This window comes from Babylonia areolata, chromosome 6 (genome assembly GCF_041734735.1).
Source record: "Babylonia areolata isolate BAREFJ2019XMU chromosome 6, ASM4173473v1, whole genome shotgun sequence".
Taxonomy (NCBI): Eukaryota; Metazoa; Mollusca; class Gastropoda; order Neogastropoda; family Buccinidae; genus Babylonia; species Babylonia areolata.
This window is the reverse complement of record NC_134881.1, coordinates 31,889,430-31,908,874: the sequence shown is the minus strand read 5'-3', so window position 1 is coordinate 31,908,874 and position 19,445 is coordinate 31,889,430. Positions and strand designations below refer to the sequence as shown.

Below are 19,445 nucleotides of genomic sequence, written 5' to 3'. Positions count from 1 at the left end.
GCAGGAACGGTAACTCTCCACTCTCCGAACATAACAACATGGCGATGACTGGGATCAGGGCGTTTTCGTCTGCTATGCGAAATTTGTCGTTGCAACAAGCAGGCAAAGCGATTGCTGCTCTCTCGGCAAGGGGTGTCCACTTTACTTATGTGCCGGATATGCCAGATCCAAATCACGGTAAGCAAACAAAAATCGTTAACTATTTATGCGTAAACACTTCATCGGTGCCCACTCTCAAACCTTATTTAATCAGTGAATGTTGTTTGCGTGTGTGTGTGTGTGTGTGTGTGTGTGTGTGTGTGTGTGTGTTATACTTGAGCAGTTTTCTGTGGAATTCGGACTGTGCTCCAAGAGAGCGTCACCAAAGTCAGGCGCTTTCTTTGTTTTTTTTCATACATGCTCAATATTTGGGCATACACTGAGTACACATAAAGTGGGTATTATGGCATATAATTATATGTTGTTGGTTTTTTCGTATGGACTTTTCAGCAGAATTTTACCAGGAACAAATCATTTGTTGCTGTGGGTTTTTTAGTGCACGAAAGATAAGCTTCCAAACCAGGTGGTTTATCCATGGGGAGCGCTTTGCTAACCAGATCTGGCCTAGATAGAGAAAAATAAAGGTCCTTAAAAAAAATAAAAAAAAAAAAAATCTTCTTCTTCTTCCGGATGATGCCCAGGGTCAACCAGTTGTCCATTATTGGCATTTTGTGCTGGCAAGAGTTGAGGCATCAACAGTTTCCTGGGGCAGGGCATTCCAATCACGGATTGTTTTTGGAAAGAAGGCATTCAGCCTGATGTCCGCTCTACAGGGGATTCTGTCAATTGTTTTGGTGTGAGCGCTTCAGGCCCGTTGTTGTTGCTGGTGGAGGTGTGGGCACTTGACTTTGGTCATGCCCCTGCTGATCTTATATAGCATGACCAATCTGGCTCTCCTCCTGCGCCGTTCCAGGGTTTCCCACACCAGTGTCTGCAGCAGTTTGGTGGCACTGACTGTCCTTCATGTGTATACGCACGCAGAAGATCAAATACACACATTAAAGATCCTGTGATCCATGTCAGCGTTCGGTGGATTATGGAAACAAGAACATATCCAATATGCACACCCCCGAAAACGGAGTATGGCTGCCTACATGGTGGGGTAAATAAACAAAACGGTCATACATGTAAAATGTTAAGTGTTACATGTTTGTCTAAGTGCGTAGGTGTGCGTGCCTGAAATCTGATTGAATGACACAGGAAACGAATGATGAGCACCCAATGGCAGCCGTCAGGCGGCTCTACCCAGGTAGGCAGCCTGTTGTGTAAATGACTCCGTGTTTGTAAAGCGCTTAGTGGCTTGGTCTCCGACCGAGGATAGGCGCTATATAAGTATCCATATCAATCAATCAATCCTCTGGTGTTTAATGAGGGCAAATCGTGCTCCTCTTTATTGGACCGCTTCTATTTTGTCTATCTCTTTCCTGGCGGTGGGGTCCCATATATATGCTGTCATTTATCTATTCATTTTTAGAATTAGTGCTTCTTTCTGTAGATCCCACCATAGGTGAGAGAATAACCAACAAATGATTGTGGTCACTCCATGGAAGGAAGAAAGCCGGAAGACTAGCAACCAGGCCACACGTTTAAGGTGGATCGTGTGGAGGGATGAATAACAGTGACAGTCCTTGTTGGAACTGAACCTGGGACACATGCTTCCTCATTGGTTGCTCTGCCACAGGCCCACTGCTCCCATGAGTGGTCATGGATTTACAGAACAAGTATCATATTCTGATATTGATCATGCCCAGCAAAGTGTGAAGATCAAGACAACACAATAACACACATTAACATCTCTGCCCCTTCCCATACACACAAATACTGCAATTGGCGTTTAACACATCAGTAATCTAAAATCTCTGGCCCAGTCTCATATACTGTACAAATCTATCCACTGGCCTATGGATGTCATTACATTATCTGTTTAGAGCTTCATGTTGTCTATGCTGCATGGGATGAATGCTGACACAAGTTCATATGATAATAAATTTGTGACATTTTTTTTTTTTTTTTTCGTTTTTCAAATTCTATTCAGGGGAGACATCTCGGATGAATCTGTTCCAGTCTGTCACAAATGCATTAGATATATCTCTGGAGAAGGACCCTACTGCAGGTGAGTCATATGAAAATAGTTTCACTGGTGATTAAAAACGAAGTATGGCTGTCCAAACGGTGGTGTAAAAACAATTGTATGTTTATATGATATTATGTAAATATCCACTCTTGTCTCATACAGGATAGTGTGTGTGTGTGTGTGTGTGTGTGTGTGTGTGTGTGTGCAGATGAATGTGGGAGTTGCAGCCCACGAATTAGTGTGTGTGTGTGTGTGTGTGTGTGTGTGTGTGCGTGTGTGCGCGCATGCATGTGTATGTGTGCAAATGAATGTGGGAGTTGCAGCCCACGAATGTGTGTGTGTGTGTGTGTGTGTGTGTGTTTAAGAAGATCAGGCATGATTTAAAAAAAAAAGGCCAAATGCCAATCTATGGCTTAGACAGAAAAATGAGAAATACATTGACTATAGCAATATAATCACTAAATCATCAAGTGTGAATGATGATGACTTAATTGTGTTAAATGGTGAGATAGGAGGTTTTATTTTATTTTGGTTTGGTGGTTGTTTTTTTTTTTTTTTTTTTTTTTTTTTTTTATACACCGTTGTCCTTTGCTCAAACTGGTAGGCACTGGAATGGAGGAGGAGACATATTAAGCAGTGGTAGAAAATGTGATTTTGATGCTGCCTTCTCTCGTTTTGGGCTGCAATTGACAAGACTGTGTACTCTGTAACAAGGAAGAAATACCGATATGGTCAGGGGCTACAGTGTCTGAAAACAGCACAGTCTGCAAAGTTGGTGTGCCCTTGCTGATGATTGGGAATAGATATATATGCAGCAGCTGTTCCTGTCTATTGTTGTACAACCATGCTTTTATTAGCAGCCATGAAATCAGTTCTGACAGTGGCTGAAGTTGATAGAACGTGTCAGCCACAGCTGTGAACAAAGCCACTTACGTATATGGCAGGGAATGGCAACAGCTGGGGTTATAGTGACAGTGCAAACATGTGTTTAAGTGTAACATTTAAAGGGAGTTATATTGTGGTTTTGTTTTCATATATGTGGAATCATTACACTTGACAATGAACTTAATGACATTTGTATGTGTTATGATGAAACAGGCACACACAAGACATGTCAGAGGCAGTTATTATTCAATGGATTGTAACCAGTGTAGTGAGGTTACATGTGCCTTGCGGAATGAACCATTGAAGATGCAAGAGCCACTGCGCATGTGTGCATGAAACCAAATGCAATATTACAGCTTTGGTTTCGTATTACAATATCACAACATCTCCCTCCTTTTGAAAGGACAATACAGCATCACTGAGGAAAGTGCTAATATTATTATTTTAGAGTCTTATGAAATAACCGAGGAGGAAAATATTTTCTTTTTAGATACAACAGAACAATGTCGACTGAACCAATTCTAGTCAGACTTTTAAAACTAAATTACACTGTCTTTCAGTCTGACAGTCAAACAAAGAACAAAAACACAAACATCAGGCTCAGTGATGGGCCTCAAATCCATCATCTGACCTTACTCCCCCCCCTCACCATTTCCCTGTACCCCCCCTCCCCCCTAACCCCCCGCCCCCCTCCTGCTTTCCCCCACCCATGCAATCCCCATCCCCATATTTTCCCTGCCCTTCCCGCTCACTACAAACTAGAGCCTACCTCTGCCTGCCTAGAGGCCTGAAATAGTGAGTGTGGTGGCCCCTACTCCCATCGCCCTCATCCCCACCCCCCCTGATAGGCCAGCACTGACTGCATTGCCCACAGAGCAGCAAACCAGAAGCCCCCAAATTATTATGCCAGAATCTTCAACTAGTTGAAGACGGGCAGTTATCCAAGAAGAAAAAGAACAAGGAAACTTCTCCGAGACAGCAACAGGTCAGTCTCTGTATTGAGCTGGAATCATGATGGTCCGTCCTCTCCTTGTGACATTCCTCATGGGCATGGACGCAGGAGGCTTCTCTGCTGAAGATGTTAGCTGTCTGGATGCAGCATCTGGAGTGGCTGCATCTGGAGTAGGCGACTGCACCGGAACAGTATCGGGTGTTGAACTCCGCCATGGTGACACCGGAACAGATAGCGGAATGTTTGGGACTGGAACAGAACTTGGGTCACTGGGAATGTTGGGACTGGAACGAGGACTGTTGTAAGGGACAGGATCAGCAGGAAGGGCCATGGGAAAGGTGTCAGGGCAGATCTTGAGTCTTGCAGATGTCTCAGGTGTCTGCGATTGCAACGAATGACACCAGTTGAAGTCTTGATTAGGTACGAGCGCACTCCACAGCGTCAGTTTCAAGACTGTAGCTGGCTCTGACCACTTGCATTGATGATCAAGCTTCTTGATGTCGCATACACATACAAACATGTGCACATGTGCAGGCGCGCAGGTGCGCATACACACACACACACACACACACAGACAGGCAACTAGAGACTCTGGGAACCATCTTGTTCAGGTTATTTCCAGTTTGTTCTTTCTTTCGTGCTAGTATTTATTAGTTGATCAGAATTCTTTCTCTCTTTCTTTCCATTTTCTTTTCTCCTTGATTCAATTTCTTTTTATTTCACATTTCCAGTTGTGTTTGGGGAAGACGTTGCATTTGGTGGTGTGTTTCGCTGTACAGTGGGCCTGCGTGATAAGTATGGTAAGTGCAGTTAACAATAACAGCTTTTTTCTTTACTGTCATCTTTGTGGATTTGGAACATTTCTTGTTTGGATTTCTTTTTATTTCATTTTATTTTTTCACCTATTTGTTATCAACGAACTGCATAAACTGACATGTCTTTCATTGACAAGGGAATAAACAGTATCCCTAAAATGATTTTCATTACCAACAACAGATTTTCATTTTCAGATTAATTGCACACTGTTTAAGCTATTTTGTTGACACAGCTAAACAGTTCTTTTAAAATCTTAGAAACCAAGCTTTGTTCCCCCCCCTGCTGGCATTATGCTCAAGCCACATTATGGTGCATCCATTGTGAGACTTTAAAGCTTTAATTCTTCATATCTCATGTTTGTGGTGATCATGTTGATGATGATATGGACTTCTGTTTACATTGTCTGCCAGGGGCAAATCGTGTATTCAACAGCCCTCTCAGTGAGCAGGGCATTGTGGGCTTTGGCATTGGCATGGCGATGGCTGGGTCAACAGCCATTGCTGAGATCCAGTTTGCTGATTACATCTTTCCTGCTTTCGACCAGGTGGGCAAAATGTATAAGAAGCGGCATGTTTAGGGACTGGTCATGTCAAGGTATATGCAAAGCTAGAAAATGTGCCTCAATGAATGGAAAGCTGGGATGGGTATTACATGTGTAAAATTTGTATGTTTTGAACAGCTTCTCTGCACCTGGAAACAACAAGAGATCCTAAGAGTCTCCAAAGAAAAGAATGGCATTTAGTTGCCATTGTTTTGGTTGCAGTCAGTCTTTTTTTCTTCTTTTTTTTTGGTTTTTTTGCTGCCCCATCATCTGCACCATTTAAGTAGCATTACTCCCACGCCGCTCATTTAGATTACCCCATACATGGCTACACCCGGGTTCACCTGTCACAGTTCCAGCAGTCAATCTTTGCACCTCTCTTGCTGAGGGCTGGGTACCCTTTTAATGGTTTTTTGTTTGTTTTGTTTTGTTTGTTTTTTTCTTGTCCCAAAATCTGCTGAGGCAGAACTGGTTAGGAATTGGACTTCTTATCCAGCATTCACTGGTGATCAGGTTTGAGGGCCTGTTTTGGCATTGGTGCTATGTCTGGCTCAACACTCGGCTTATATCACAGATTGACATAAGTTTACATTTGGGCCAACAGCAAAGTGAGAGCTGTATTATCAGTGGTTTCTCCAGTCAATGGGAAACCATTTACAGCTTAGTCTTTTGTGGACTATGACTCTCAAACTAGGAGGCAAAATTGCACTGGCTCTTAGTGCTGCAGCCTTGTGGGCTAGTTGGCCTTTCGGAACCATCCCAACACCGACTGTCCTAAAACCCTCTTGGCCGAGAGAGTGGGGATGTAACTTGGGCAAGACACTCTCCACTATAATCAAATCCTAGCCCAGATAGTCGGAACAGCAGTTGCCTCCTCTGCTGTTCTGATGGTCATAGTCGGACACGACTGACTATCATATATATGTCCTTGGAAAAGGCACTTTACTTCTATTTTCCTCACTCCAGCCTGGAGTGAATGGGTACCTGACTTCGGTTGGGAAAGATTCAAAACAGCGGAAGGAGAGGATTGGGCCCTGATTTCTTATGCCGAGCCCTAGACACATTGGACATGAATTCACTGCTTCTGGCATTAAAAGGCTTTTAGCCTGGTTTTAGTGGTGTTCAGTTTTCTTTTAGATCAAACCATTTTCTTACTTGGTACCTTTTCACTTTGATTTGTTGGTCTGAGCTGGCTGAAAAGACTTTAAGGCAGAGCTGAGAGTTGGTGAGAATAGTTAGAACAGTGTCTGCCATAGACAATTCCTTTGGCAGAGAAAAAAAAAAAAATTGTTCTTCCTGAAAAATATGTTTTCTCACCAGTTAGTTCATGCCATCGAAAATGCCAAATATATATGCCTGCCAAAATTAAAAATAGTTGGAGGTCATTATAGTGAACTTTTTTTCTTTTTTTTTTAAATACCTTTTTTGTTTGTAACAATGTCTTCCATTGATTCGTTTTGAAAACATGCTTTTGATAATTTTTTCATTGACTATTCATTAATGGTTTTTACAGATCCGAAATGAGGCAGCTATGTTTCGCTACCGCACAGGCAACATCTTTGACTGTGGCAGTCTGACAGTGCGGGCACCGTGTGGTGCTGTGGGGCACGGTGGTCACTATCACTCACAGAGTGTGGAGGCTTTCTTCGCTCACTGTCCTGGGGTCAAGGTGACTTTTTGGCTTGTTTGCATGTTTTGGTGGGCGGGAGGGAGGGGTAACCAATGTAATTAAGTGTTTGTGCATGCATGCGTTGTGTGTGAGTTTGGGAGAAGGTATGTGCATGTGAATGTGTGTGCACGCGTGTGTGTGTGTGAGAGAGACAGTGTTTATGTTTACTCAACAGAAAAATGATGTAAAATCTGTTATCAGCTGTAACATGCATTCAGTTATGCTCTCCGTCTGTGTCTCAGTGCCCCTCTCTGACACTCAGCATATTCACAGGCACTGTTGTGCTCTTCATGCACGCAAGTGCACAGGAGGTTTTCGTGGACTTTGATTTACCAGGTAGCAATAGGACATAATGATGTAAATCTGACTGATTCGGCCACATGACACAGTTGTTCAGGCGGATCTTCATATATATTTTGTAAATGACTAGCAAGGGCAGTCTGATGCCTTTAAAGACTTTCCGTGATTGATCACTGGTCTTAAATAAGTTAGCAGGTGTGATACAGCCCTATAACATGCTGAAGAAGGAGGTAGGGGTACGTGATTTAAATTGGACCAAACTGATGATATACAACCAGGGGATGATCTGAATCTTGACAGGCATGACATTACATCTGATCAGGGTGATGTGAAGAATTAGAAAAGGAGCATCACTCAAAATGAACAATGAGTGCCAGTCTAAGCTTGAACAATACACACCTTGTTGTTGATTTTCATCAGCTTTTTCACATCAGATGCATCTGCAAATCATGTCTATCCCTTTCACCTACATTTTACAATGGTCAGTGCTGCTTTTGGCAATCGCTGATCTTCTTCTTCAACTTCTTCTGCGTTCACTTGTATGCACACGAGTGGGCTTTTACATGTATGACCGTTTTTACCCCGCCATGTAGGCAACCATACTCTGTTTTCGGGGGTATGCATGCTGGGTATGTTCTTGTTTCCATAACCCACCGAATGCTGACATGGATTACAGGATCTTTAACGTGCGTATTTGATCTTCTGCATGCATATACACACGAAGGAGGTTCAGGCACTAGCAGGTCTGCACATATGTTGACCTGGGAGATTGTAAAATTCTCCACCCTTTACCCACCAGGCGCCGTCACCATGATTCGAACCCGGGACCCTCAGATTGACAGTCCAACGCTTTAACCACTCGGTTAGGCTATCGCTGATCTAAATCAGTGGTGGCAGTGCAATGCTGAAGTATTTACATGGCTGCTATCTGATACACACATGAATGAGTGACTGAAATAGAGAGAGAGAGAGAGAGAGAGAGAGAGAGAGAGAGAGAGAGAAGATGAATTAGCTAACTCACACTGTTTTGAATCCCATCTAACCAAAAACTCTTGATCATTTCATAAGAGGAACCGTTTTTTTTTTAATTATTTTTTATTTCTAATTTTGTTTTATTTATGTAACTAAAATCATCAAAATAGCTTCTCCAGCTCCTGTTTATGCACTAGACACTTGACCTGCAAGCAGCTAATCAGTTCTGTCTTACCTGGATCAGGTCATTGTTATGACTGGTTGCCAAGTGATCACATAGAAATTCCCTTTTGCATATGTGACATGTGGAAGCAGCAGCTATAATTTGGGGGTGACGTTCTGTGTTGTACTGCGTCATCACTTTAAACATTCATTTATTTTCATTGTGCTAATCACGCCAGCTTGGTCATTCACTTAATGGAAACCAGTTTCTTTAAGCAATTTTTCATTAATTCATTAACAGAAGTGAGTTTGATTTTGTCTTTTGTGAGGCATTCCTGAATGTCAGTCAGATTTTTCATCAGCCAAAATTAATCAGTTTTAATTCAGTTTTATTTTATCAATACTATGGCAGCAGAACAAAGCATGGACTCCCTTTTTTTCATGTTCCAATTTGTTTCTTGTGATATTTCTTTCTTTCTTTTTTTTTGATATCATTCATTCATTTTAAATGCATTTGTACATCCAAACACACACACACACACACACACACACACACACACACAGAGAAAAAGAGAGAGGGGAAGGGAAGAGGGAGGGGGGTTCAAGGAAATGGAGAATAGAAGATGAGAGAGAGAGAGAGACAGACAGACAGACAGAGAGGAAGGGAAGGGAGAGAGGTGGTGGTGGTGGTTTGGAGGTGGGGGTGGGGCGACATATACTAATTATTATGCACATGCACACACATATGAACCTACAATGGAACATCTGGACTGCACACAAAGCTTGTAACAAAACAGGTAGTGATTCCAAGAGGACCCACCCAAGCCAAGGGTTTACTGCTCAGCTGCATCAGAGACCCAAACCCCTGCGTGTTCCTAGAGTCCAAGATCCTGTACAGAGCTGCCGTGGAGGACGTCCCATCCGGGGACTACCAGCTCCCTCTGTCCAAGGCTGACATTCTTCTGGAGGGTGAGAAAGCTTGTAACGAGACTGTGTGATAAAAACAGCAAGCAGCAACAACAACAGCAACCCACTATGATAGGTAAAGAAACACATGCAGACAGACCATGCAGAGACAATAGTGTGTTGCTGAATTATTGTGGTACGCTCTTCATTGGGTAAACTGCCTGAATTTCATACAGAAAAATCAGTTTTGACAGAAGAGTAATAAAATGATATTATTCAAAGCGACTAACAGAAATTTCGTTGTTATCAAAGGTGATAGTTTTAGACTGATATCATCTCATAATCATTTGCTAAGAATAGATTTCTGTTTAAGTTCTTTGCTGAAGAAGGAATGATGACAGCTACGCTCATATTCTTTTTCTCTCCACCTCTTCCTCAAAACCAAGGACAGCAGATTAGTAAATGGACCTTGCTTGTTGTTTTTTTCCCCATTACTTTGTCTCAAATGCAAGGACTGCAGCTGATATCATACCAAAAGCATACTTACTACTTGGTGAAACAGTAACTCATCAATATGATCGTAAAACATGTAAACATATCAGAGTATGTGTACACTCTGCATGGCTTATGAGAGAGAGAGAAAAAAAAAAGCATGATCATATGATATCTCGATCTCTGTTTTCATGTAATTTCTGGAACAGCCACTGGGTGGGTATGTTTCTAACCTTTTAACCCTTTGAGCCCTGAGTTCCTGAGCAATTTTAACCCTTCTGCCTGAGCTCCTGAGCCAAAATTTGCAAATAATTGGTATTTAATGTGTCACGGCAGATATAAAAAGAGTGCCCAGACCACCGCTTTACCGGTGGTAGAGAAAAATGACATAATGCCTAGCCATCGGTTGAGCGGTGCGTGAACACTTGTGTCATGTTTTGCTATTGGTTGACTTATATTGAAATCAATTTTTTTTATCCAAAGCACATGCACAAAACACAGTAAAAAGGTGCGGCCATGTTGGTACTACGTTCGCTGATGTCAGAATATTACGTTTTTTTCTGATTGGCTCTTCAATATAAGTCAACCAATAGCAAAACACGACACAAGTGTTTACGCACCACTCAACTGGTGGCTAGGCATGATGTCATTTTTCTCTACCACCGATAAAGCGGTGGTCAGGGCTCAAAGGGTTTAATACCAATTATTTGCAAATTTTGGCTCAGGAGCTCAGGCAGAAGGGTTAAAATTGCTCAGGAACTCACGGCTCAAAAGGTTAAGCAATATGTCCCTTCAAGGTCTCTCTGGTCTTCTGCTCATGATATGATTTTTTTTGTTGTTTGTGCTGTGATTGATCTTATCTCATTTGTTTACTCAGGGTTCTGTGTATGTGCGATGGGAGTGTAAGAGTTGTTGCATTTAGGGTATATACCAGTTGGGTCTTGTCAACTGTGCATTCATAGAACCAGTGAATGTGTTTTTATTAATTCTACAATCTTTTTTTTTTTTAATTCTATTCTAATGTATAGTGTTTATTCAGTTATTTTCAGTAATGGATTTGTAAAGTGCTCAGAGCTTGCTTCTGCTTTTATTATACAGCTATATAAAAATAAATTATTATTATTATTATTATTATTATTAGAATCTTATGCATTCGCAAATTCAACAGAGAAACACAGCAGGAGAGCTTTTTATTCTTCAGCTGTACAATTCTTAAATTCACTGCCTTTTTCCCTCACTCACAAAAAACAAAACAAAAAAACAACAACAAAAAAACAAAAAAAACAACAACACCCCAACATTTTTTGCCAAGCAGTCTCTTCATAATCAAGGAACTCCATTTCATATCTGTATTTTGTGGAGATTCACATCCTTGAGAGAGAGAGAGAGAGAGAGAGAGAGAGAGAGAGAGAATGTGTGTGTGTGTGTGTGTACATATATATATTATATATATATATAGTATCAGCCACGACACATGGGAGCTGAATGCAATGGACAGACCAAAGTGGCGTTCAGCTGTCCACAAAGGCACCAAATCCTGTGAGGCCAACAGAATCGCTGCAGCAGAGCAACACAAACAAGCCAGGAAAAGCAGTGCCAGCAAGTCCCCGACAGCCGCCACCATCCCCTGTCCACACTGCGTCAGAACCTTCCGGGCGCGGATTGGCCTGACCAGCCATCTGCGCACCCACAGAGCCCAACCCCCCCCCCCCCCCCAGGATGACTAGATGGTCCTCGTCGATCCCAACGGACGAACCACACATATATATGTGTTTTGTGTGTGTGTGTGTGTGTGTGTGTGTGTTGTGGCATGTGTGTGTTGTGGCATGTGTGTGTGTGTATGTATGTATGTGTGTGTGTGTGTGTGCATGTGTTCGCGCGCATGATTACGTGTTTGTGTTCTTGTGTGCTTTGTGTCCGACTGACACGTTCTTGTAAAATTCACTTTGAGACGTTTTGACAGTGATGTGTAAATGTACTCCATCATCATCACCATAATACTTATTGTTATCCTGAATGTGCTGGCAGGTGGGGACGTGACCCTGATAGGCTGGGGCACACAGGTGCACGTGCTGAGAGAGGTGGCAGAGATGGCGCAGGGGAAGTTTGGCGTCTCCTGTGAACTGATCGACCTGGCCACCATCCTGCCTTGGGACAGGGACACAGTGCTGAGTGTAGGGCTTCACTCCCCTTAGGGCTGTCCTCCCTTCCTTTCTTCTTTCTTTCAAAAAGGGAATTTTACAGCGTCTGTTTGTTTTTTTTTATATATGGGGTTTTGTAGATCTTAATTGCATGCGTGTATGGCATATACACACACCTTTTTTTTTTAATTAAATTTTTTTTTTTTTTTACGTTGTTTCTTTGCTACTGTGTTGTGCTCAGTGTGGGGCTTTATTCCCTAGATTTTTCTTCTTTCCTTCCTTTTTTTTTCTCATTCATTCATTCTTTCTTTCTTTCTTTCGTTCCGTTAAAAAAGATTTTTCTGTGTCTTTTTTTCATACATTTTTTGCTTTTGTATCCCTGGATTGCATGCATGTAGTGCACATCCACACAGCTTGTTATCATTATTATTATTATTATCATTATTGATTTTATATATGTATATTATTTTTTGCACTCATTCTTTGGTAGTTTTGTTTTTATCATAGGAAAAAACCCTGTTGAAGTATTGAGTGTTGGAGCTGAAGGGTGATGACGGATCATTGTATGTTGCAGTCTGCTGCCAAGACAGGACGGGTCTTGATTTCTCATGAGGCCCCCGTCACCATGGGCTTTGCTGCTGAGCTGGCAGCCACCATTCAGGTCAGCCATAGTCCTCTGCATCTCTCTCTCTCTCTCTCTCTCTCTCTCTCTCTCTATATATATATATATGAATGTGTGTTTGCATGTTTTACATTTATTTACTTATTTATCATCATTGTTGTCTTTATTTATTTATTTATTTTATTTAATTTATTTATGTATTTATTTGTTTTTTTGGTTTGTTTTTTTTCTACGCTTGCCATTGACTTCATCAAGTTTTTGTGCCTTATAAATATGATTATTATTATTAGTAGTTTTTTTTGTGTATTTATCTATTATTTATTTATTTACTTATTTATTTTTGTTTTATTTATTTATTTATTTTTTGTTTGTTTGTTTCGTTATTTTATTTTATCTTATTATTTTATTTTATTTCATTTATTTATTTATTTATTTTTATTTATTTATTATTATTATTATTATTTATTTTCTATATTTTTAATTTTAATTTTAATTTATTTATTTATTTTTTCTCAAGGCCTGACTAAGCGCGTTGGGTTACGCTGCTGGTCAGGCATCTGCTTGGCAGATGTGATGTAGTGTATTTGGATTTGTCTGAACGCAGTGACGCCTCCTTGAGTTCTGATACTGATACTGATATATATATATATATATATATATATATATATATATATATATATATATATATATATCTATATACAGAGAGAGAACAAGAACAAGAACAAAAACTTTTAATCTCCAGGCCTCCGGCCCCTAGAAAGAGGTCAAAAGTACACAATATTGTGATCATGTAGCAACAGCTCAATGCAAAATACATACTCTTGTGCATTGTAAATTAATTCTAAATGTCTTCATTGCTGTCAATGAATTCCTGTCGTATCTTCAGGGCATTAAATATTTAAGCACAGAGTTTACGAATACTATTAATAGAACCATTCTTCAGCAAGTAAACATATGATTGACCTTCAGAGTTCAGATGTTTTTGCCTTAGGTTAATGTATAGGTCACAGCTGTTTATAAAATGATTTTATACAGAGAGAGAGAGAGAGAGAGAGAGAGAGAGAGAGAGAGAGAACAAGAACAAGAACAAAAACTTTAATCTCCAGGCCTCTGGCCTCTAGAAAGAGGTCAAAAGTACACAATATTGTGATCACATAGCGACAACAAAATGTAAAATACATACTAACTTAAACCTGTAGAAGAGAGAGAGAGAGAGAGAGAGAGAGTTTTTTTTGGTGTGTTTTTTTGCTGTCCCATTTCCCTCTAAATTGTTTAGCACTCATGCTGCTCATCCCAGATGTCCCAAGTTCATTCAGTTAAAGTAAGGGCACCAACATTCCCCAGTGACTGTCACTGGGTAGGCTCTCATAAAGGCCTGATCAGCACATTTGGTTTGTGTGAAGATCAAGCATATGTTGTAAAAAACAAATGATTTATTTATTTATTTATTCATTCATTCATTTATTCATATATTTATTTATCTGTTCATCTATTTATTTATTTATCTATTCATTTATTTATTTACTTATTCATTTATCTATTTTAATTATCCCTTTCTTTATTTATATACAGCAGATGTGGTGTAGTAAATATGGATCATTCCATTTACTTTGACACATCCACCCCTGCACTGTTGTTGAACTATTTCAGCTATTTCAGCAAGTAGTTGTGTAGCAGGTGTAAGTGTTATGGGTGTTTTTTTGTGTGTGTTCTTTTTCATGAAACATGGACATTGGATTTTATTCCAATGTGTTACACAGCGTTAAAAAATGTGGTATACTTTTTGCCGTGCAATACCTTGTTGAGATGTGGACATTTCAGGGACTCATTCTCCTCCTGAAAACGGAGTATGGCTGCCCACATGGTGGGGCTGAAAACGGTCATACATGTAAAAGCCTGCTTGTGCACTGTGCAGGTGAATGTGGGAGTCACAGCCCATGAATGAAGAAGACGGAGAAGAAGAAGGAGAAGGGACCTCTGTCTCTTTTTCTCTGCCTTTGTTTCTTCCCCCTTTTATTTTTCTTTGCATACATTTTTTTTTCTTCTCTTCTGTTCTACTAATTTCTACTGTACCTGTGTTTGTGTATGATTTTCAATTTATGTTCATATCTTGTTATGTACTATCCCCCCCCCACCCCTCTAATATTCCTTGTGACCCTGGTACACTTGGTAATAAAGACATATTCTGTTCTATTCTGTTCTATTCCTTTTTTCTTTTACATTTAAAGGACTATCTCCCTGTCGCGTTAATGAATCAGTTTATTTATTCATGTCAGTGTGTTTGTTCCAGAGTGAATGTTTTCTGAACCTTGAGGCACCCATTGAGAGAGTGTGCGGCTACGACACACCGTTTCCCTATGTGTACGAGTCCTTCTACATGCCGGACAAGTGGCGTTGCTTGGAGGCTGTCAGAAAACTTGTCAACTATTAGTTTGGTTTGTTGCCCTGGGTGTTGAAGACAGGCATCATTTTGACAAGAAATGGTGAGTGATGTTGTTATATCGTGTGGGAAAGGGATATCTTTGCCTTTCCCCATGCCAGCCCCACCCAGACATACCTTCTCCGACCCCATCAGGCAGTTTTAAAATACAAACTTTCAACTGGGGTTTGGTATGCAGAGCTGTGCAGTATGAACTGTGCAGTTTTATTTTTGTTGAGAAGGTAATGTTGATGTAGCCAAAACATGTGAGAAATTCAAGCACACTTGAACAGAAAATTGTAACACCTTTTGCAAATTGTTTATTAATGGTCATTTTAAGGTTTTCTTTAAGAGATTGAAAATGTGTAATTATCATGTTGAGATTATTGGAAACTATATAAAACTGGGAATTATTTTCAAATAACCAAAAGACTTGAATATGCTCGGAAGTGAAAGCAGACAGTGTGCTTATGTTCTGAATTTTGTGACAGTGTTATCTCTAATGGAAAACAACTTTTTTAGCATTCCAAGCCAGATGTTTTCTGAGTAAGTGTAGGTGTTACATGTTTGTTTTAAATACCGCATGTGGGTGTGAGTTAAAAGAGAAACACCTGACATGGTCCACATAATCATATGAACTAAAAAAAGAAAAAAGAAAAAAAAAAGGTATGATTTAGCAATGGATGCACTGGAAGGTGAGGAGGAGAAGTGGAGGTGGTGGATCTCAAGCTGTAATTTGAGCAAGAAAAACTTGAACATTTCCAGGAGTTAGAAAATCCATGAGACATTTAGGTTGGGGTATAAAAATATTTCATTTTATTTGGGGTTGTGAAGGTAATAAAAACGGTTTGTTAAAGGGGATGTAACACTTTTTTTTGTTTGTTTAGTTTTTGTTTTCATTTGCTGGGTTGTAAAATTCTTTACACTTCAATTAAAGAGATATGATATTTTTTTTACAGTTCTCATTTAGATTCTGTGAATATCTTTCAAAATATGCTTAGGTTGTATGAAAAGGTCTTTGAGACTGTGTTGAGAGAGGTAATGGAACCCTTTAACATTTTAGGGAGTACAGGATTCCCATGAAAAGTTTGTTGGTTTTTGTTTTTAAGAAATCTTTTGAATTTCATCAGCAACATGAGAATCTAAAGAAAGTTACCTGGGTGCTACAGAGCCATGTTAACACTTTGTTCAGAAAGTGTCAAGACAATGAACATTTTCATACTGCAGGGATCAAGACCTTTCTGTATGGTTCAGGGGATGAAATACAAAAAACAAAAACAAACAAACAAACAAAAAAAAAAACCCAGCTGTCTGCACAGTGTCTTGTTGTGTACTTCAGTGATGGGTGTGTAACTTGTTTCTTGCCGTAAAGAAGTTATTTATGTTGTTGCCATACTAGAGGTGGTTGTTGCAATATGTCGTTTCTGCAAAAAAAATGTGTCTTTCATATTGTGGTCCATAATACTCATGCATTGATAATAGAGACAACTTAATTGTGCCTGGTGAATTGTTTCCTCTTTACTGCCTGCACTGTTGTCACCATAATTCCCAATCTATATTGAAATATATGTGATGGCTTATGGAATCAAAACATTTTTCGATGATTATTGGAGTTAATATGTAACACACAGTATTATCTCATGGGTTGTGCAATTGAAACATATCTCAATGGCTGTGTGAATTTTGTTTAAAGCACAGTATGTTTTTGAAAGGTTTTTATTTGATCTCTCAAAGGTTGTGCTATTAAGACATATCTCAATAATACTGTCAATTATATGTATTGCACAGTATGTTTGGAAATTTAAAATCTTATCTCTCACGGATTGTGCAATCAAAATATATCTCAGCTTTTTTGTGGATATTTGTGTGTGTAATGCTGGAGAGTTCTTCATGAATCTCTTTGTCTTTGGGAATTTGTTGTTGATCATAACTGCTATTTGTTAATGTTTTGTTGTGTTGATGGTATCCACTGTATTATTGTTTTGGGTGATGTTGGGTGAATTAAAAAAAAAAAATTCTGACCTTTTATCATCATATGTATTGTGCTTGGAGTTATTGTTGTCAACCATTTTCTGCATTTTCCACTTCCTGTTGTGGTGATGTTAGCTGTTGACGTGATACTTTTAAATACTTTTTGTTTGTTTTTGCTTTCATTATTTATTTTCCTACTTTTTTTTATCATCAGATGCTCTTCAATTTTTTTCTTTTTTTATAACTTTTTTTTTTCAATCTCATACCTTTTGTTGTTGGCTGTATTTGTTTCATGGTATCTAGGGAAATGATGATTTTTTTCATCTTATATGATTTGGATGTTGAGGGAAGTTCTGGATCTATGTGAGTGGTAGGACTTAGAACCCTAAAACAACTTTGTTGCTATTTTGAATTTAGAACAGAAACAGTTTGCCATGTGTTGTTGCTAACATAGGAAAAACAAATAAAACTGCATGCAGGAATTTTTTTTTTTTTAATGGGTGGCGCTGTAGTGTAGCGACGCGCGCTCGCCCTGGGGAGAACAGCCCGAATTTCACACAGAGAAATCTGTTGTGATAAAAAGAAATACAAATACAAATACAAACCAACATAGTGGAGACTTTAACCCTTTGAATGCTACAGACAGACAATCTATACAGCTCCTCAGTGCAGGGCTTTTGTTGCACCAATGGAGAGCGGGAGACAGGGGATTGCGGGAGGAGGGGGGTCGTGGGGGAGGGGGTGGGGGGGGGGGTTGTGGGAGGGCAGAGGTAATGAAGAATTGTTTTGTGTCATGACAGCTTACAAAGTGTCCATACCATTTATTTAATCATCAAAACTTGATATTCATTTCCAATCAGATTGCTCAATTTTTTCAGCAGTCCTTGTTACTTTGGGGGATGTTTCTGATCAAGAAATATACGTGACATTCTAGTCTTCGGTAACCCACCACTGTGAATTGTTACACTATACTCAGATTTGGATATATTTGCTTTTTAATTCGGATACATTGTTTTAGGAGTATTGGTTGTTCATTGTCTTTGCCTTAAATGATTAAATATCAGAACAAACAAAACTTGCGTTTGATATTTTCAATAATTATATCTCTTGTGGTTGCTTTCATGTATGTCTGTTTTTCACTCCATCTCTTAGACTCTATACCACCAGCCTCTCTTCCTTTCCCAACCCTTGACTCAAGTTCTCTGTCTTCTTTGTTGTTGTTGTTTTTTGTTTGTTTTGTTTTTTCACACTGATCCATTACTGCTTTCCTTCCCACTTTTCTTTGTTTGCTCAGTAACTTCTCTCTGAACATATGTTTAACTCTGAGGATCTGTCCATGCAAACTGAAGCTGAGTATGCTATAGCTCTGTATGTTACAGTGGATAAACTGTGGATGGTTCTGGTCTTCTTTCAGTTGGCTTGTGTATAAAGGAGACTCTACTGTCTTACACATCTATATAGTCAGGTCTCTCTGTCTGTCTCTCTGTCTGTTTCTCTGTTCTCTCTCTCTTCCACTCAGTCTGCCTGTCTCCTCTTCCTCCTCCTCTCAGTCTCTCAGTCCATTTCAGTCTCCAACACAAACCTCATCATCCCTCTGTTTGCCAATGGTCAGAACATACAGAACCCTTCAGCTTCAGAATATGAAGACTGTTAGGATGCAAGCTTGGTCTCATCTCTCTCTCTCTCTCCATACACACACACACACACACACACACACACCCACGCGTGCGCAGACACACACAAACACACACACACACACATACACACACACACACACATGAATATATATGAAGTCAACAAGAGGGAGAAAACATGAAAAGCTCTATCACTGTGAATAAAATTGTTTAATATGATCTAAAATTGTTGAATTGCTGTGGGCTGCCTTTGCTGAGACAGCGACAGATGACTCCCGGTGTGGCTGTGTACGGGGGAACTTGGAATGAGTGGAGTGGGAGTACTTATCTTCTTCTTCTTCTGTGTTCACTCGTATGCACACGAGTGGGCTTTTGCGTGTATGACCGTTTTTACCCCGCCATGTAGGCAGCCATACTCCATTTTCGGGGGTGTGCATGCTGGGTATGTTCTTGTTTCCATAACCCAACGAACGCTGACATGGATTACAGGATCTTTAACGTGCGTATTTGATCTTCTGCTTGCATATACACACGAAGGGGGTTCAGGCACTAGCAGGTCTCCACATATGTTGACCTGGGAGATCGTAAAAATCTCCACCTTTTACCCACCAGGCGCCGTCACCGTGATTCGAACCTGGGACCCTCAGACTGACAGTCCAACGCTTTAACCACTCGGCTATTGCGCCCGTCCTGGGAGTACTTAATAATGCAGAGGATGGACCAGAAAAAAAAAAAAAAAAAAAAAAAAAGTCAGAGGATGAAGGGTTATTTACATTTGACTTTTGTTTTTAATGTTTCTGATGAAATGCCAGCTTTCATTGAAGCTTTATCTTTTTTTTTCTTTTTTTTT

At 39.9% G+C, this 19,445-nt stretch overlaps 1 protein-coding gene across 1 annotated transcript; it reads left to right on the top strand.

Moving 5' to 3' along the window:
* Positions 1–48: 48 nt before the first annotated feature.
* Positions 49–18,030, top strand: LOC143282937 (2-oxoisovalerate dehydrogenase subunit beta, mitochondrial-like). The gene is made up of 9 exons (XM_076588836.1): positions 49–177; positions 2,075–2,152; positions 4,682–4,750; positions 5,177–5,310; positions 6,821–6,976; positions 9,208–9,379; positions 11,837–11,982; positions 12,524–12,610; positions 14,862–18,030. Exons 1-9 carry the CDS (start codon positions 75–77, stop codon positions 15,000–15,002), a joined length of 1,086 nt encoding a protein of 361 aa, XP_076444951.1. The 5' UTR covers positions 49–74; the 3' UTR covers positions 15,003–18,030.
* The last annotated feature ends 1,415 nt before the right edge of the window (positions 18,031–19,445 follow it).